This window comes from Hyperoodon ampullatus (assembly GCF_949752795.1).
Source record: "Hyperoodon ampullatus genome assembly, chromosome: 10".
In the NCBI taxonomy this organism is placed as follows: Eukaryota; Metazoa; Chordata; class Mammalia; order Artiodactyla; family Ziphiidae; genus Hyperoodon; species Hyperoodon ampullatus.
In genome coordinates, this window is record NC_136923.1 from 69,870,530 (window position 1) to 69,891,746 (window position 21,217).

At 36.7% G+C, this 21,217-nt stretch overlaps 1 protein-coding gene across 1 annotated transcript in view; it reads left to right on the forward strand.

Annotated features, from left to right (window-relative positions):
* Positions 1 to 21,217, forward strand: part of ZFAND3 (zinc finger AN1-type containing 3) — a gene marked incomplete at its 5' end in the record, with an annotated part of 214,161 nt that overhangs the window by 133,889 nt on the left and 59,055 nt on the right. Inside the window, one exon of the mRNA XM_079712639.1 lies at positions 3,207 to 3,389. Within this exon, the coding sequence (XP_079568765.1) occupies positions 3,207 to 3,389 (183 nt within the window). The remainder of the gene's footprint in view (positions 1 to 3,206; positions 3,390 to 21,217) is intronic.

A 21,217-nucleotide genomic window follows, 5' to 3' on the forward strand; every position in this document is an offset into this window, starting at 1 on the left:
TCATCTGTAAACTGAGAGGATTGAGCTAGATGTTTAAAGTTAATTCTGGTTGTAAAATTCTGTCATTTCTGGTTTCTTTATTGAATTGAAATGGAGAATGTGTAAAGCTTCTACTGAGTTCTCTTGTTTGCAGCCAGTTTGGTTTGTAATCTTTACTTTTAGCCTGATGATTTTTTCACACCATCGTCCAGTGGAGGTGAAGAAGAAGGCATCAGTGGGAGGATAGGTTAAAGGAAGGTGCATTATGACAGCTGCAGATTTACAAAAGAAAACTTAAAGAAAAGTACCTGAACATCATGCAAGGAACGTGGCAAACATGGGCTGGAGATTGTGTAGGTGGGACCTGGTAATTGTCTTTAGACACCAACATCATTTAACTTCAAAGGGTTATTGTGCCTCAGTGAGTGATTCTATGTGTTTGTCTGTCTCGAGGCATTGGGGATTCTGTTAAATAGTACAATGATGACTCAGTTTCAATTCTTTTAGGGTCTTATAACATTTCCAGTTAAATGGTAGAGAGGTGACTATAGGAGGGACACAATGATTTATTGACATAGGAGAGCTAATGAGATGATATGATATAAAAAAGAAGCATCATTTGCAATATTTTTATTCCACTTATACAGTACCTTTTTCTCTGAGGGTGCTGTACAAATAACATTGAGATAATAAGCCATTTTGAAATGTGAAAACACTGAAGAATAAGAAAGTGGCTAGGAGAAATAAATACACAGAAGCAGTAGAGGCTTTAGATCACTGATGGGCATGCACAGCAGGTTAACAATTCTTTGGCTAAATTCATTGCATTCACCATTGGTGCTGTAAATGGGTGAGGGCTTGACATGGAGGCCTTTTCCTTGGGCCAGTCTAATGCACACCATTCTACATCCTGTGGTTGAGACTGAAGACCATGAGTTTTTGTGTCAGATGGATCTGTATTTAAATCCTGATCCTGCTACTTACTAGCTATTAACTTGGAACAAATTACCTAAATTTTCTGAGCCTCAGTTTCTTCATCAGTAAAGTGATGGTAATTATAACTCCCTTGTTAGAGTTGTTCAGAGGATTAAAGTAAATGAGTTAAATACATAAAACATTTAGTTCAGTGCCTGGCACATGGTAAATGCAACATAAATGCTAGCTAGCTATTATTATGCTCAGAATATGTCAGAATAGTGATTCTGATGAGGTTATAGAGCATAATAGCAACAGCTTCTCTGGTTCAAAAGATAAGGCAAAATGGAGTTGTCAGGATCTTCTGTTCCTTTTCTGAATTGATGCAGTGAAGTATAATCTGTACTTCATAGACTAGTCTAAGATTTTTTAAAATGAAACATACCAAGACTAAACATAATAATTTAAACAGTCATACACTGACCACTAGCTTTAAGAAATAAAAAAAATTACAGGTAGAATTGAAGATCCTGGTTCCTCCCACCCCCAGATAACTATTATCCTAAATTTGGTGTATCATTTCCACATGTTTTTATATTGTAATTATGTACCAATAAACAATATATGGTATTTTTACATATTTTAAATTTTTATGTAAATATTATTAGATATATATCTTTCTGTAGCTTGCTTTTCTCTCTCAACATTGTTTTTGAGATTTTTCTGTTGTACTTAGAGCTCTATTCATTTATTTTAACTGCCATAGAGTATTTCATCATATGAATGAATATATCACTTTAATCTATTTTCTGTCAATGGACATTGCCTATAATTTTGAATATTTCTGCATAGCTCTCACTTCACACCCCCCACACCTCCCAAATCTCAGACGTAACCATCCTCCTGAATTGTGTTAATTATTTTAGTGTTTATAGATACATATTCCTAAACAATATATTATTTGAAGTTTTGCCTGTTTTTAAGGTTTGTGCAGTACAGTCTTACTATGTTATTTAGTGACTTACTTTTTTGTTCAACATTATAATTTTGAGAGTTATTCATGTTGTGTGTGGCAATAGTTATTTTCACTGTGTACATTATTCCATTATTTGAATATAATATAATTTATGGTCCTTTAGGTCTGACTTTTTACTATTACAAACAGTATGTAATCAACATCCTTGTACCTGTGTGTTGAATTTCTGTCAGGCATATACCTAGTAATAGGTAATAGGTATAGGTAATGTATGTGCATCTTTATCTTTAATGGATATTGATAAGTAGTAATTACATTATCATTTAATTATACATATTTTCTAATTTCTAATTTGACCCATGAGTTTAAAGTGTATTTTAGAAACTTCCAAATATATAGGATTTTTGTTACCAATTTTTAACTTAATTGCTCTGTGGTCAATTAATAATGCCTGTATCTTACTAATTCTTTGGTATCTGTTGAGACTTTTGCTTTATAACCTAATGTGTGGTCAAGGTTTTTCCAGGTTTTAGGCAGTTTTTATAAATATTCCAAATGTGTTTGAAAATAATTCATTATCTAATTGTTAGTTTCCCATAGATACAATCATTTTTGCTTTACATATTTTGAGGCTTTGTTATTAGGTGCATACAGATTAAGAGTTGTTTTATATTTCTGGTAATTTTTTTTCACTATTATATAATGATCCTCTTTATCTCTAATAATGCTTTTGCCTTAAAAGTGCATTTCCTACTATAGCTATTACTGGCTTTTTAATCATTTGTATTTGGTGGTATTTTGTTTATATACTTTGAAAGTTTTCTCTCATGTTAATGTTTTTAGTGTGTCTCCTGGAAACTACATAAAACAGGACTTCGTTTATTCAGTCTGAATTTTCTATCTTTTAACTGCTAAGTTTAGTCTGTTTACATTTATTACCACTACTGATATATCTGTACTTACTTCTACCACATTATTATGTGTTTTCTATTTACCCTTTTTTCCTCTGCTGTTTTTTTCCTTCTCATCTGTCCTTTATTGGTTTGAACAACTTTTCTTTATTTGTTTTATCCTTGATTACCCCTACCCTAAAATTTTAACATGTATTTGGCTTTGCAGAGTCTTACATTAAAATCAGTATGTCTACCACTCATCTTGGAAATCTTTAACTCACTTACCCTCCACCAATCTTCTATGTTTTTGACCAGTATTTTACTTCAATTCTTTTTATCACCCAAATTAGTTTTAATTTTTATACTAACTTGCATTATTTTCTAATACCCAAGGCAATTGTGAACTCCTTATTTAAACTGGTTTTCTCACTCTTTCTCTTCAGATTTTCAAAAGAAACAACCAGACGATGATTCCGCTCCAAGTACAAGTAACAGCCAATCAGATTTGTTTTCCGAAGAGACCACCAGTGACAACAGCAATACCTCGATAACCACGCCAACTCTTAGTCCCAGCCAGCAGCCGCTTCCGACAGAACTGAATGTAACTTCACCAAGTAAAGAGGAGTGTAAGTCTCAGATCCTGTGAAGTGGTAGAGAAAGCAGCCTAAGAATCATATCACGAGTTTCTTGTTAATGCCTCTTCCAGAAAAAATGATAGCAGCTCTTTCAATTCAAGATTAAGTGTTAACATATAGGCCCAAGTCAGCAAGGTAGAGAGTAAGTTTCAGCCTTCCATTGAGCATAAGGGTTTCTTTGTGTGTGTGTTTTAAAAATTTTATTTTATTTATTTATTTATTACTTTTGGCTATGTTGGGTCTTCGTTGCTGTGTGCGGGCTCTCTCTAGTTGTGGTGAGTGGGGACTACTCTTCGTTGCGGTGCGCGGGCTTCTCATTGCAGTGGCTTCTCTTGTTGTGGAGCACGGGCTCTAGGCACGTGGGCTTCAGTAGTTGTGGCACTCAGGCTCAGTAGTTGTGGTGCACAGGCTTAGCTGCTCCGCGGCACGTGGGATATTCCTGGACCAGGGCTTGAACCCGTGTCCCCTGCATTGGCAGGCGGATTCTTAACCACTGTGCCACCAGGGAAGCCCGCTTAAGGTTTTCTTAAAGGATTGCCTTTTATGTTAACTGTCAGGGTACACAAGGTTTTGAACCAGTTTAGGGCAGTTGTTCTCAGCCCTGGCTGTAAATTAGAATCCACTGGGGATTTTTAGAACAATTTTAATCTTCAGCACCATTCCCTGAATCTGTAATTTAATTGGTCTGGAGTGAGGCTCAGTGATCTGTTCTTTTTAATTCTTCAGAGAATTCAAATATGCAGCAAGAATTGAGGACCACTAGTCTAGGGAACTTAACCTGATTTAGGAACCTTTGATTGAAGCCTTGCCTCTGTCACTAAGTGGGCCTCAAGTGTTTCTAGGCAGTTAATGAGATAACACTATATACTTCATAGAACATAGGATATTTGAAGGGAGGAGGAAGTAGTTTCTTTTACTCTTCTGTAAGTTCTCAGTGACAGAATACTATTATCATATATGTGATATGGAAGTCCATTGTCCACTTAAGCTTTATAATGCTGTAACCGTTTCCTTTAGGGCACAACTGTAACTGACAGGGTTTGTTGAAAATTGTAGTGATGTTATGACATAGCAGCTTTTTACCTTTTAAAAGCTTTACTTAACAGGTTGAAATCTGGTGTTTCAAATTTAATGAATATCTAGAAATCCTTAGAACATGGTAGGTTAGAATGTTCTGTCTACTAACTTTGGAAAGATTAGCAGAGAACAAATGTTTATCTAAACCCCATCATAAACCACTGTACTAGGTAAAGTTGAGAATATAAAGGTAAAAAAGGCCATAGTTCCTGTCCTCAAAGAATTTACTGTTTAGCAGCGGAAATTAAATATATTTCTTATATCGGTAGTTCTCAACCAGGAGTGAGTTTGCCCCTCCCCCTCCCCCCAATGCTGTAAACATCTGACACTGTATCGGACAGCCCTCCACAGCAAGGAATTATCCAGCCTGACATGTTAGTAATGCCAGGGTTGAGAAACCCTGATACATGGTTGTATGCACCTATTTTAATGGTCTTTCTTACGTATTGAAGACATTGACTGTTGAAGAAGGGCGTTGGTTTACTGGAGAAGGTGCTGTTGAAGATAGACACAATATGGAGGAAAGCTGCATGGAGTTCTGCAATGGCAAGTGACTCCTTTAGGGCCATTTATGGAGGACAAGGCTGGGCAGGTAGATTGTGGCCGTGCCGTAGAGGCTTGAATGCTCAGCGAAGATATTTGGACGTTAGACAGTAGTCATGTTTTTGTGCAAAGGAAGTAATATTACTACAGTTATTTTGCAGAAGTAGCATGGCAGTATTGAAAATGGGAAGGATTATACTAGATAACATTGCACAGAGAAAATTTTTAAATTATTGTAACCTATTGAATAGAGGCCTAGGCAAAGGTGTTGAAATTATGTAAGAGGAGAAAAAAAGATGAAAATGGTAGTGATAATGTTAAGGCAGTAGGTTTTGTTTCATTTTTAAAAATCTGTTGAGGGTTGTGTACTTATGGGCCTCTCACTGTTGTGGCCTCTCTCATTGCGGAGCACAGGCTCCAGATGTGCAGGCTCAGCGGCCACGGCTCACGGGCCCAGCCGCTCCGCGGCATGTGGGATCTTCCCGGACTGGGGCACGAACCCGTGTCCCCTGCATCGGCAGGCGGACTCTCAACCACTGCACCACCAGGGAAGCCCGAGGGTTGTGTACTTATTGAGAGGCTGATGAAAGCTCTGGCCCCTTGTCTCAGAAAAATACACACCAACCATTTATACTCAATTTTGAATAAAATTTTTCTAAAGCTCACTATGGCCTTTGGTTAGGCACTCCTTGTCTAAGGGAAAGTTTGGAGCTGATCAGAATCTCATCTTATGGAATGGCATCTGACTGGATTCACACACACCAGGATCAGGCCAGGATCAAAACAACTTGAGCAGCCCAAGTGCTCTGAGATAACAACAGCTACCTTTAATTGAGCACTTTATGTGCAAGACACTGTTCTATATGTTTTGCATATTTTTTATTTTACTCCTCATGACAACTCATTGAGGTGTAAGTACTGTTTCCCCATTGCATAGAAGGAAACAGGCACAAAGAGATCAAGTAATTTGCCTGCGGTAGCAAACTAGTAACCAGAATAGCATTCAGGTTCAGGCATTTGGCTTTAGAACTCATGCTTTTAATTAGTTAATTCACAATGTGAAATATAACTGCCACAGAGAATAGAAATATTCGTGTTGGTAAGATCAACACTTCTTTTTGTGAAATTAAGGTATGTGGAAACTCACATGGTAACCAAAAGTTACTTGATTAATTCATCATGAAATATCCTTATAACAGGGATTGAAAATAAAAACACTATATCCATATGACTGTATGACTAAAATATTTTCTCTGGAGTCAGATCTTTATGGGAAGCAGACCCATAACGAGGATTTACATAGCAAATGGCAGAGTGTGGACTCAGAACAAGTGGAGTTAGATGAAGTGAAAGTTTGAGTCACGCTGATTGTCAGGTACACTCTGAGGACATATAGGGAAGGTCTTACGTTCAGTACAAGATTCCATCTTTATGCCCTTTTCCCCTCCTCTGCTGGGGATTAGACCTACCCTGAGCTCTGGAGCCCCTAGGACACAGTACTTCCTGCGTTTCCATAACTTGCCACTCTAGGCTGCTGTAGACTGCCCCATTTTTCCTTTCAATATATACATAAATACCTTCAATCTGATTAAGGATGTGTAGTTCTACCAGTTTCAGATCCATTCTCTCTTTCTGGTGACATCACTGCTTTAAACCATTGTGTGTTTAACTCTTCAAGTGAAACTCTCAGAGTCTAATCTCATTTCCTAACTCTTGTGGAGCTCATTATTGTAAACCTTGGATTTTCATAGATCTGGAGAGAGGAGGAGATTTGCTAATATGAGGTTTAATGATGACTTAAGTGTTCAACTGGGCAGTTTGAGTTGGAGCTCAGGAGAAAGAAGTCAAGGTTGGCTTCATCCACATGCAGATGATAAGTGAAGCCTTAGGGGTTAAGTGAGATTGCCAAAGGTGAGAAGAAAGAAAAGCAGTGAGAATAGAACCTAGAGGGAAACCAAAACAGAGGAGGCAACTGAAGAAGTCAGAGAGGAGACAAATGATAGTGGGCAAGGTCACAAAAGGCAAGGAACAAATTTCAACGTATGGTGTAGGCTTTATTAATAATAATGAAAATATTCACTCATATTTATAAAGTGTTTGGCTATCTTCTAAGCTCTTTACACATACTAACATTTAATTCTCACAATACTACTACTAATAATGAAATATTAATAATGAAATAATATTATTAATAATAATGAAAATATTCACTCATATTTATGAAGTGTTTGGCTATCTTGTAAGCCCTCTTCTAAGCCCTTTACACATACTAACATTTAATTCTCACAGTAGGTAGGTGCTTTTATTATCCCTGCTTTTACAAATGAGGAAGTTGAAGCATAGAGTGGTTCAGTAACTTCTACCCAAAATTCAGAGCTCTTGCTGCCCAGTGTAGCTCATGCTCCAACCCACTGATTCGGTTCCAGAGCCTGTGCTTTCAGCCACTATAGTATATTGCCTCAACATTGTGAAAATGCTTCAGGAAACTGTAAGCTGACAAGAAAAATTTGGATTTGGTGATCATGTGATTAATTCTCTAAATAAACTATTTAATAAACTGTTTCAGCGGTTTGTATATTCATTTAGCAGTCTTTGCTAAATGGCACTAGATTAAGTGCTGGGTACAGAAATGAATAAGATTAGGTCTCTATCCACAAGGTCACCTTTTCAGATACATATGTCTCTCCTTGAATTTCTGGTTTGTTCTCCCTAACAGGTGCATGAGAATTTTAGGGTGAAAGGGAGGCAGTAGCAGGAATAGTGGTTAATAAGCATGTTATTTGCAAAAGCTTTCTCAGGCGAGTTTTGCCATCTTGCCTAGGTTGAAAACTATGCTAGAGTGAGGAGATATGTGCCTGGTTTGTGGATGGGGGGGATATAGGGATAAGAAAAGTAAGGAAGGTTTGTTAAAGCTGTCAGGGCAGATGCATTGTAAGTCAACAGGAGGTAATTAAAGTGATTGCCAAGTAGCAGTGAAGACCTAGGTGAGAGTAGACAGCCTGATCCATTGACACCTTGTACATTTCTTCAACTGTGACCTACCTAGGAGAAGAAAGGTGGAGGAAGAGGCAGCAGGAGATTACTTATATTAATCTTTTAGTATCCTCAAGAGACCAGAATTCCATCTGTTGGTCCTTAGCTTCCCCTAGAGAGTTATGGAGAAGTCAGGTGTGGGAGTTGCTGGGAGATGGGTTTGGGATTCCAAATCCAAGTACTGCGTAATCTGTAAACTCTGTAGTAGTTATGGATCCATTGTTATTGTAGAACTGGAAGTGTTAGTGTAGAACTGGAAGTGCTGAGTCTTCTTTGGGGCTTGTGAAAGGTTTTACTTTTCTTCCTAATAAGCAATACTCATTCTCTTGATTACATCTGCTTTCTGCTTCTCAAAGTTAAATGAATATAAGAACAGAAAGGTGGTGAGAGTCTGGGTACATTAATGCTGTTTTGAAAAGACTGCAGATAGAGTAAGAACTATTGACAAGAATGTGTAAAACAGAGAACAGGACAGATTTTTATACAAAAGAATTTCTTAAAACACCTTGACTGGAGGTCAATAAAACAGGTGTCCAAAAGCTCAAAGTGATATTTCTTTGTCTAAACACACATGTGTCTCTTCCTATCCCATCTTATGTGTGTCTGCAGAAGAGTCCATGGAACTTTAGCCATTAGAAGCATTTTCAAAAAGCAGTTGGTAAACAAAATTCTACTAGTGACCAAAGGACTTGTCGTAACATTTAAATGCTATAAAAATGGTAACAGCTCTCACCAGAGTACTTACTAAGTACCAGGCACTGTTCCAAATTTTTATTTGTATTAACCTACCTCATATTCATAATACCCTGTAAAGCGGGTGGTATTACTGTATCTATTTCGCAGATGTGAAAATGGAGGCACAGGATGATTCTTTATCTTGCCCAACATCACAGAGCAGCCTGGCTTTCCAGCACCACCCCATTGCTGCCTGTCTCCGTAGTGATTTGTAGTGTAAAGGCCGTTGCTTGCAAGTAAACTACAGAGGAAGGAATGTTGCGCAAACACTTAAAAAGAACAAAATAACATACATTTCTTAATGCTCTTGCTACTACCAATTTATTGTTCTTTCAATTTCCAGGTTTTTCATAGAGGAGATAAATTGTGGTTTATTTTGTTTCTTTTTTTTTTTTTTAACTCCCACATCTTTATTGGAGTATAATTGCTTTACAATGTTGTGTTTGTTTCTGCCTTACAACAAATGGAATCAGCTACTGTACTTTGTTTCTTTTTTCCTTTTTCTTTTTTTTTTTAAAGATATCTGTGACCCCAAACAGGCATAGAACACTTTCCTAGAAGCTTCAAATCTAGTCTAGGAGACATTGATTTTTTTTTAAAATAAATTTATTTATTTTTGGCTGCTTGGGTGTTTGTTGCTGTGCGTGGGCTTTCTCTAGTTGCGGCGAGCGGGGGTACTCTTTGTTGTGGTGCGCGGGCTTCTCATTGCAGTGGCTTCTCTTATTGTGGAGCGTGGGCTCTAGGTGCATGGGCTTCAGTAGTTGTAGCACGTGGGCTCAGTAGTTGTGGCTTGCAGGCTCTAGAGCACAGGCTCAGTAGTTGTGGCTCACAGGCTTTGTTGTTCCATGGCATGTGGGATCTTCCCGGACCAGGGCTCGAACCTGTGTCCCTTGCATTGGCAGGCGGATTCTTAACCACTGTGCCACCAGGGAAGCCCTGTACTTTGTTTCTTGAGCCAACTTTTGAAATAATGTCAGGTTGTGGGTAGAACGCTGGAAATGGTTGTTAAAGCTGTCAGGGCAGATGCATTATATGAAATTCTGGTCTCTTTGAGGGTACTAAAAGATTAATATGAGTAATCCCCTGCTGCCTCTTCCTCCACCCTTCTTCTCCTAGGTGGGCCACAGTTGAAAAAATTTGCAAGGTGTCAGTGGATCACCTGTGTCTTCACTGCTACTTAGCAATCACTTTAGTTATCTACTCTTGACTTAGACAGTGCATCTGCCCAGATAGCCTTAACAGGATGAGCAGATGACTGGTCACCTTAAGTCAGAGTCTTATAAGATTGGACTTAAAAGATTTTTTAAAAGACTCTTCTGTCTATTTCTCCTATAAATTAGATTTCCTATTGTTATGCTCTTAAAGGCCTGGACATCCTTGCTTATGCCCTCTGGGGAGCCTTATGGTGTACATGCATACAGAGCTAGGTTTTGTGGGGTTTTTGGTGGCGGGGGCAGGGGTTAGCCAGTCCCACTATGTACTGGAGGGAAATTGAGGTGTTGGTGGAGAGTTAGCTGCTCTGTTTCTTTCTAGGCAGGAGAGGCGGAGAACTGATACCTGCTACTAAGGAAGAGTAATGGCAAGAAATGGGCTTGTTTTTAAATATTCTGACATTCTAATCTAACAGTTAGAGAGGGCCCACCTTGTACAGAACACTTTTCTAAACTGTGTAGAGGCACATACTAAGCAATAAACAGCAACCAACACATACATAAAACAATAGTTTTTAAGAGAAGTTGGCAAAGTATAACCCACAGGCCAAATTGGCCCATCACCTGTTTTTGTATGGCCCACGAGCTAAGAATGATTTTAAATGAAAAAGATCAAAAGGACAGTAATTTTACATGTGAAAATTATATGAAATTCAGATTCCAGTGTTCACAAATAAATTGTTATTGGAACACAGCCATGCTCATTCATGTATGTATTGCCTGTGGCTGCGTCTGCACTTTTAACAGCAGAACTAGGTAGTTACTACACAGACCCAATGGTCCTCTACAGAGAAAGTTCGTCAACCCCTGTTTTACAAAGCCCTCTGACAAACGTTATTTTTCTGGGATCATCCTAACAGTCTGCAACATAGGCAGCGCAGATAGTCTCCTCCTTATTCTACAGATGAGGAAAAGGTTTGAATGGTGACCTGCCTTGAGTCACATGACAGGGCTAGAACTCAGCTCTGGGCCTTTTTTCATCCATAATGCTGAAAATTTTTCCTGTTCTTCTCTACTACATATACCCAAGAGATGATTTTGTTTTAACCAAAAGAAAATATACAGAAAAAGTGAGAACCGTACTAACTGGAATGTTAGTGAAGACTTTTAATGAATAAAGCTTCATTTCCAAGTGCTGGCTGGATCTTCCTTTAATATGACAGTGATTCCCAAAACAGAAATTTGAGGGTATTCTTTATCTGTGTGTTAAATTAATTTTTTTGAACAAAGAGATTTCCATTGTTTCCTTGGAAACTGGTTCATGGTCATAGCCTAACTTCCCCAGGCATTTAAAAAATAGAATGGTGGCACGCCTTTTTTTTGGTTTGTTGGTTGGTTTTTTTTTTTTGCGGTACGCGGGCCTCTCACCGCTGTGGCCTCTCCCGCTGCGGAGCACAGGCTCCAGACGCGCAGGCTCAGCGGCCATGGCTCACGGGCCCAGCCGCTCCGCGACATGTGGGATCCTCCCGGACCGGGGCACAAACCCGTGTCCCCTGCATCAGCAGGCGGACTCCCAACCACTGCGCCACCAGGGAAGCCCGGTGGCACGTTTTAACAGATTTCCTTGCTAAACTGCCCTTGGGTCTTTGAACATGAATTGGGCTTCATTGGCTGCTAGTCTTCATTCCTGTCTGACAGATCTGTCCCTTGGAAAATTAATATCACTGTCACTGAGTGGCTGAACTTCATGTTCATCTGTTTTTACCAATTAAATTTATAATAATCTCTAAGTGAAACTAGTTTTCCCTTTTTGGACTATGCCTACTTGAAGACCAGATAGTCTGCAAAACAGGCTGACTTATTCTAGTAGAACATTCAGAAAATATTACCTATTAAAAATATTTCATGCCTTCCTCCTGGGCTGGTTTTAAGTGAAATATGGTGAGGAGATTTATTTACAGTTCTCTTTGTATGTGTCTTTCTCTTCCTTTTTCTCTAATGAAGCTTGGAGCATCAGGCCATTTATCAGAGATAATTATACAACAGATGGAGCTTTTCTGATATATAATAGTATCAAAGTGGGAGATTCTTTCCCATAATGAAGAATGCCAAAATTTTAAATGTCTCTTCTGATTTTAATTTAAAGGTACTTTTTTTTCCAGTGCATTTATTTATCTTGAAGCTGATTCTGTAAAGCATGGTGCTTTTATTAGGGCTTGTGTTCTGAAAGGATTGGTACTTTGCAGTACAGTTTGATAACGTACAGTTATATGCTGTATTGAATTGAATGGTTGTAATTCACCAGGAATCAATGTATGGGATCATTGAATGAATCCCGGTCAAAATGCAAAAGGACTGACCAGTTTAGCAGTGTTTTCTTATGGAAATTACTTTTATTCCACATTGTTAGCTGAATCAGAACTTGTTCAGGCACTTAGAGTGTCATCTGACCTTTTTTGTAGTCTAAAAATAAAGTCAAAATTAAAGCAAAACCATGACTTTTAAATACTTATTTGCTGCCCTCTTTTTTGTCTTAAGTTATTTTATCTTTTAAGTATACAAGTAAAGCAAAGACATACAGGTTTATGTATGTTAGAAGGTATATATTCTTTTAATGCCTCCACCCCGTTCCCCACCCCCCAAATTCCCACTCTTTCCAGAGATAACCACTGTTTATTTATTTTGGATTATATATATTCTTTTGCTATGCAGTTATATACATGTCTACATAAATATAAGGTTTTCTTTATACAAATGAGAACATACTATACGTATTGTTTTGTAACTTGCTTTTTTTTTTTTTTTTTTTTTTTTTTGCGGTACGCGGGCCTCACCGCTGTGGCCTCTCCCGTTGCGGAGCACGGGCTCTGGACGCGCAGGCTCAGCGGCCATGGCTCATGGGCCCAGCTGCTCTGCGGCATGTGGGATCTTCCCGGACCGGGGCACGAACCCGCGTCCCCTGCATCGGCAGACGGACTCTCAACCACTGCGCCACCAGGGAAGCCCTGTAACTTGCTTTTTTACTTAACAATATATTTTAGAGATCTTTCTAGGTCAGCCTAATTCTTTTTAAACTGCTCTGTAGTATTCTGTATTATTATTATTATTATTTTCTCTTTTCTTTTGAGACTGTTTCTGATATTTCACTGCTATAAACCATATGATGTAAACATTTTGAAACATAGGTAATGGTGCATGTATCATTTTTCCATGATAAATACATGGAAGAGGAACTAACAAGTCAAAGAATATGTATTAAAATTTTTATATACACCGCCAAATTAATTTCCAAAATGACATTACTGCTTTATTCCTATATGCCACTTTATTTGAGTGAGCATTTTTCCCATACTTTTACCAATGTTAGGTGTTCTTCTTTGGGGGGCAACAGGCGAAAGAAAAGCTTATCTTAACTTGCATTTCCCTGACATCTCCTGATAGTGAGATTGAGCACTGTTTCATATGTTTATTAGCTATTTGTGTCTCCATTGATTTGCCTATCTGTATTCTTTGCTTATTTTTTTGTCAGCCTTTGTTTCTTACTGATTTGTAGGAGCTCCTTATATATTCTGGATATTTGTTATGTATTCTTATATATTTGTTACATATCATGTAAATATTTTCTTCTGGTATGTCACTTGACTTTTAATTTTGATTTGGGTGCCTTGTATTCCATTGGAAAGTTCACAGATTTTAAAGTTCAGGTCTTAGTTTGTCTTCTAGGTTTGTGTGTTTCTTAGAAGGCTTTCTCCATCACAGGGTTATAAAAATATTTTTCTTTATATTTTACAGTTTATATTTATATTTAGCTCTTGATTCCATCTGGAATTTATTTTGTATATATGAGGTATAGGGATTTACCTTTATTATTTTTCCAAATATTATTATATTTCCAAAATAATTTTTCCAAATTATTTTTCCAACCAATTATGTCAGAACCACTTATCAATTAGGCCTGGTTTGGAATTCCGTTACTATTTTATAAATGTAAATCTGTTTTTAGACTCTTTTATTTTGTTCCATTGGTCTAACTGTATATTCCTGAGACTGAAAAATAACTTTGTGGTGTGTATTGGTATCTGATAGAGCTAGTTCCCCCTTAGTTTATCTTTTTCTAAATTTTGTTGGCTATTTTTTTGCATTTTTTCTTCTCAATGCACTTTGTCAAATTCTATTAAAAATTATAGTGTGATTTTTAATTGGGTTTACACTGAAAATATAGGTTTATTTGGGAATAATTGACAGTTTAATACATTATTGGGTCTTCTCATATAGGAATATCATTTGTCTTCATTTGTTCAAACCTTCTTAAATATTCTTGAGTAAAGATTTATTATTTTCTTAGTGTAAGCCTTATACATTTCTTGTTAGAAATTCTTCTTTATAGCTTTATATATGTATTTCCTATTCTAACTCTGATACTACTTCTTATTACTAATGTATGTGAAATATATTAGTATATCACACATAAATGTAGTATTTGCTACAGGTTTTTTTGTAGATATTATTTATCAGGTTAAGAAACTTCTATTTTTAGCTTGTTAATTTTTTAAATTAGAGAGGAATGTTTATAAAATGCTTTTCAGCATCTGTTGAGATGATCATATACATTTCTCCTTCAATATGTAATCTCTTAATTTAATAGACTTCCAGTGTTAAACCATCTTTGCATTCCTTGAATAAACTCTGTTAGTTCTTTCAGTGTACTGATGGATTCAAAATGCTAATTTTATTTTAAATTTTGTACCTTTTAAATAATTGAGTTAATTTTGTGTACGTGTGTGCTTATATATGGCAGGCATGCTATTCCTGTCTAGTTTAGATACTAGTTACATTAATCTCAGAAAGCTTTTCATCTTTTCCTGTGCCCTAACACTGCTTTTTGTCTTATGTTCTGACATTGTGTAATGTATCTATTCTTTGAAAGCTTGAAGAATTTATTCATAAAACTGATCAGCCTGATATCTGATATTGGACTATTTATATTTTTGACCTCATTTAGTTTTGGCAATTAGTATTACTATAAAAATATCTATTTCATCTACATTTCTAAATTTATTGGAATTTATTGGAACATATTCATATTTAAAATTTTTTTTCTATTGAAGGTGCTCTTAGTTTTAGAATATGTATTGTACCAAGTACACAAACTAAATCTTATTCTTAATTAGTCTAATATTGTTTATATTTCCTAATTTGTCTTTGTTTATGATCCTCTAGTGTTAGCTCAGTGGAGAAATATTAGAGGTCTGGGAAGTTGTTATTGCCACCATTGTGTTTTCATAGGATTACAGCCATAATCTTTAGACTGTTCTTGCTTCTAATCTTGTCCTAGTCAATAAACTAGTCAGATGAATCCCCTTGATATCATGTTAAACAAAAAAGAGAATTCTTTCATTGACTCATCACTGCCTGTTTGATCATCCAGATTCTTAATCTTGTATCAGACATCCTTCCCCCACATAATCTGGAACCTCATTGTTTTTGACCTCTCTACCTTTCCCAGCACTGATACTCAGCTCTGAACAGAACCAGATCCTTGTTGTCCCCAAAAGACACCATGGAAACTCATATTACCATTTTTATTCATGCTCTTGGAAGCCTACCTCAGAATCATTTCATCCACACTTGCTCCCTCCAAGGAATTCCTAACTTCCTCCCTGTAACATCTAATCACATATTGTGTTGGTCACCTCTTTGACATGAGAATCTCATCTCTCTGTACCAATTTAGAGGTTATACCCCAAATTAGCAGAGACTTAATTTTATTCTGCTTTGCTCTGCCCCATAGCACCCAGCAAGGCAATACTCAGTAAATGATTTAAATATTTAGAAAAGTTTACTAGTTTTTCATACTTTTGAGAACCTTCATGTGCTCATGTGTTTTGATACACTAAAGAGAGGCTTCTCATTGCCTGAACCTGATTTTGAGCAGCTACTTAATATTTTTATTGTTTTCTGTGCCATTCAGTAACCTCAAGGTGAAGTAACTCAAAAAGGCAGTTGCCCTACCTAATTTTGAAATTTGGTTGTCTTGTTGTTGTGACAGTTCATCTCTTTTAACAGAGCTTTTAGCATAATGAGAGACTGTCTTTTCTGTTGTTGTTTTAACTGCAAATAGCCACCTGCCTGTTGTGAAAGAGCAGTTTCTGCTTATGGGTATTTCTTTTATCACCTGAATTTCCCTCTTCAAGATTCCCCTTTGCAAGAGAGACTAGCAAACTTTAAACACCCATTTTTCAAGGATCCCTTAAGAAGTCTGCAAATCTGAAAGGTTAGTTTCCCATAAAGGTTTCCTCAGGCACTTAATGAGTTTATACAGTTATTGCTATTCATACTAGGTTTTGAAGCAGCATCATCACTGCCCCCTCTTTGCAAATGCAGATTTTTTTTATGTTCTTATTAAATGAAATGCTCTACACTGGACTGTGAAAGTAAAGGTCACAGTGAACAACCACACATCACATAGCTTTAGCCCTTTGCAGTTGTCATATTGTTTTTATTTTGTCTAGATACAGGTAATAGGTGACACTGTGCTGATTTTAAATTAAATCTAAGTTTTGTTATGACAGAAGTGTTTGGCTGAAAAAAATCATATAATAGGGTCATCTATCTATTTGCGAGTTAGAAGTAGTTATTTTAAACTTACGTGAATATATTTTAATGGTGTTTGTGAACTTCTCTCTGAAAATTCAGAGCTGCCCATGCCAAAAAATGACTACATGTAACTTTATGTTTTGTGTTCATATGTTCTATTGCTTCATAAACCATTTCACTTTTTGATCTGTCAAAAGGAGGATTCTTTAGATTTAATAAACAATAGGATGCCATGTTGGCAAGGAATTTTTTAAATTCCCAAATATCAATATAAACACTTCTTTACATAATTCAAATTGTGACATTTTCAACTATTATTTGCAAAGAAAGGTCCTGTTAGTAAGACCTGCTAGTGTTCACTTCTGTAAAGCAAGGAGGTTTGGCTAAGTTTCCTTTCAATCATTGACACTTTGAACACATTGCCAGCTGTGGTACAGCTACTTACAGGAGAGGCTCAGCACAGGGTCAGGGAAGAAGGGCACCTATGTTCAGAATTCTTTTTAAATGTCCACGGGGCAGTACCTATGGCCTAAATAGACGTATTTTTTAATTTTCTCTGAAGCCTCTTATAGAGAACATGCACAGGTCACTTCCTTTTCTGAGGAAGGCAGTGCATTCTTTCATTTGCAGACGCAGGACAAGATTTATGAAAACACTCTTGGTAGCTAAAATATGTCAAAAAAATAAAAGCTCTTGTAATACTGAGTGGTTTCTTCATTAATGTTACGAGATTCATGCTTGTGTTGATGGTAAAATGCAAATACAGAAACCTGAGTTGGGCCTTAGTTAAGCCTGTAAATAGTCAGAACTGAAGTCTAAATTGGAGAAGTGACAGCTCCCGATTTCATATTCATATTAAGTATGCTTTGTCACAGAAACAAGTGTCTAAAAATAGAACTGACTTCATTCGCCAGGTGATATTTTGACCTCTCAAAAAAGGTTTCTTTCTAGTTTTGAACCGCAAGATAGTGGTGTCTTAGAAATTCAGTGTTAATTGCTGTTGGACTTTATCACATTTCGGAGTATTAGTGGTGAGTGTTTGTCGGTATCTTAATATATGGGATGCTCTTTTTTGGTTACAAGGGTTCTAGGTGAGAGATCACATCTGGAAAACAAACAGATTTAACTGCTCAGAATCCTTTGAGTTACATGAAACATGGTTTTACTCTTCCTACATAAGTAGCAGAAATAGAATGTTCTGGGTTGAAATTATAATTCTAGAGTTTATTCCACTATTCTTGCCTTCATTTATTTAAATATTAATGTTTTGTTGAGAATGGGCAAACTTTTTACTACTTCTTGTACTAGTGCATTGATGGATCTCTGCAGGACTAGAACAAGTCAGTTGGCATGTGAGCAGAGTGTGGAGAAGATGGAAATTATATTAACCTGTTTTGTTCTTTACCAGTCTTTCTCAAAGTGTGGTCCAAGGACTTATAGAGGTCCTCAGGACCCATTCACAGGGTCCATGAGGTCCTTCCTTTTCCAACTGTATATCCGTGTGAGGGTGGTTTTTCTTCATATGCTTCATATAAGCAATCCATTGTAACAGATTGAATGCAGATGTGAAAATCCAGGTTTCTTCTTTAAGCCAGGCTGCTCTCATATTTTTAAAATTTGTAGTTATTTTTCATAAAAATGTTTTTATGTTGACATTAATTATTTTGTGAATTTTAAATGAAAATTAAAAATTTGTTTTCAGCTTTTATTTCAGATAAAGTAAATATCAATAGATATATAACCCACATAAAGAAAAGCTCTTTTGTGTTCTTAATAATTTTTAAGTGTAAAAAGGTCCTAAGATGCAAATGTTTGAGAACTGCTGTGCTAGATTAACATGTAAATATGGTGAAAATCAACTGTTTATTAATAGTTCCATTTCCCTTCTGAATAGATATGTATGTTCAATAATTGATTTTGGCTTGGATCATTTTCATTCAATAGTGAAAACCTTATTTTGAACACCTCATATGCTAGGGTACCAAGGTGCGTAAGACTTTGCCACTACCCCTAAAGATCATGCCATTAAGGTCATTGCTGGGTCAAGAGAGCATTTCGTCCAAAACACATACCCTGGCCCCAACAGGGATGTCCACACTACCGTAAAAGAGTCTGTCAGTACTGGGCAAATGGAAAGCATTCCTGATTTCATTTTGCTTGTAGTGTTTTTCCCTGAGGAAGGTGGTGTGGGAGAATTTTAAACTTTATTTCTGTTGTGCAGATAGACTAATAAGCATACTCACACATGCACAAACACACACACACTAATATTTGCAGAGCTGACCAGCTACAATTATTTAGGGGGAGTCGGGGTGGAATGGTAATGAAATTTTGTTGAGAGGCCCTTTTTATGAACAAAACAGAGAGCTTACCAGTAGCAGTTTCTTACCCACTTTGGAAATCCCCTTCTCATGAATCCCTAATTTAGAGCTAAATGGTGTGAAAAATCATGCAGTGAGTTAGGATTAGAATTTCTGAGAGATTAACACTTATATTCTGTAACAAGCTTCGTAAATGGTTTAATTTGGAAGTTTCATTTGGAGAAATGGGAGGGCTGTTATCGGGGCTGAAGATTTTCTGTAAACTTAGATTCCCACTCATTATTTCTTTATGTATCCTTATTTATAATCGATGGTGCTTTTCAAACTCAAATTATGTAGACAGATTAGGTGTGTCCTTTCTGATTAAAACAGTTCATGAATTGCAGGTTTACGTAAAGTTGGAGAATAGGGTTTTCTTTTCTGAAGAGATGGCTTATTTTCTTGTGCATTCTGGTCTATCCTTAATATTTATTACCATTTACTATTTTAAATATCTGTGTGTATGAAGGCTTTTAAAGAAGGAATGTTTTACTGCTGAAGGAATATACATTCTTTGAATATTTTTAAAAGATAGTTTTGCATTTTTAATATGACCACATCAGGAGACAGTGTTGAGTTTATTTCACTATCTCCATTGCATAGATTTTTTTTTTTTTTTTAAGGATGGCTCATCAAAAAACACTCCCATAAGGTATTATGAATCTCTAGAGTGGAGAGAGAATTGTAGCTCGTGAATCTGTTGTCTGAAATCACCTTTTGAATAGCAAGCCTGGAAAAGTGAGATGTTGCAAAGGTAAACAATGTACAGATTATGATAGAGTGGAATTGACAAGCTGGTTAAAAAAGGATGATGCATTTCTAATTAGCCCACAGTGCCTTAGTTAGAAATTAATTAGATACTGTTATGTAAATGTCATGCTAATTAAGCAAGAATATTGAAGTGTTATAAATCTACAAAAAGAATGGCTATTTTTGTGTATTAATGTTTTGCAGTTATCATGAAAGAGCTGATAGTAGAATATTTGATTATTGAGCTTCTGGCAATTTTTAGCTGACTGACTTCTTGACAGTCCATTTTTCCTAATTGATGTGGTTTAGCACATGGTATAACTGCAGCCAATGAGGGCTAGTGGAATCAGGATCCAAAAATAACTACTCATCACAGCTCTTTTAACAAAACCTTTCTGGGTAGATTGTTGATCTCTGTTTTCAAGGTTAAGGAGAAATCCTGTTTTTCTATATTTACTCAGCCTTAGATTTTGAGTGCCTAAGATGATAACCAGCATAAATGCAGCCGCCCTGCATACCTGTGTTCTTGTCTTTCTCCTGAGTCATAGTCTTCAACCAGTCAGTCGGATTGACTACTATGGTAGCTCAGTGTTTTTTGACATGCTCAGTAACTAACTCTATAGGAGGCTGAAAAAGGTTCCTGCCACTTTGGCTTGAAATGTGAATGTTGATAGTCGATGGGATACCTTTATTCAGTCCTTCTGGTTTTGCAGGTTACAGTGACTTTTAGTATGCAGATTTGACCCCTGTCTTCAACTTTACAGGGCTGAAATCAGTACTGGTTCCCTAAGAAAATCCACTACCCTGTTGCAAAGGCTGTAAAGATTTCTAGTTGCTGGGAATACAGCTGAAGAATTTCATTCCATGGCTCTCACGTGGAATTGCAAATGTGATCCATAGTGCTGCATTATGTATGACACCTTTAATACAAGAACAGAAACATCCCTAAAAGACAAGATAGAGTATTCAGACTTACAGAATACAAACCAGAAGCTACCACACACATTATTTACTTGCAGATTCCAGACTCTGAATTGTTGAAACTTAGGAAAAAGTTCTGAATGTAATATCAAATGAAAAATGATAGTATTAAGTATCTTCAGATAATGAAGAAACTTGAAAAAATTTGACATGTTTAATTTTCCTTTAGCAAAAGAAAGCAAAAAACACTCATGGTGATGGGCTAAAAGTTTAGATGAGTTAATCTTGATATTGTCTGGTTCAGAATTCCTGGAGAGTCTGTCATGTTAAACAAGGTACCTTAACTATGGTTTTATTTTTAATACTTAACAACCCCAAACTTACTGTTCCAGACTCACTTGCTACTAATATAAGATAGAGGGTAATGGTGTGACTCATTCTGTGCTTAGAAATGCATTTATTTTCCCAGCCTTCCAATCTTGATCCCAACACACACACATACACACACACAACATCACTACATTAACCTGTAGGACCCAGGCAAGAAAAGACTTCTTCATCTTACTCTTCAGGTATTAGCCCTGTCTACCCTTCTGTTTGGAAAGAAGAGGAAGAAAGGCCAAAAATAGGAGCAGAATTTACAATGATTTAT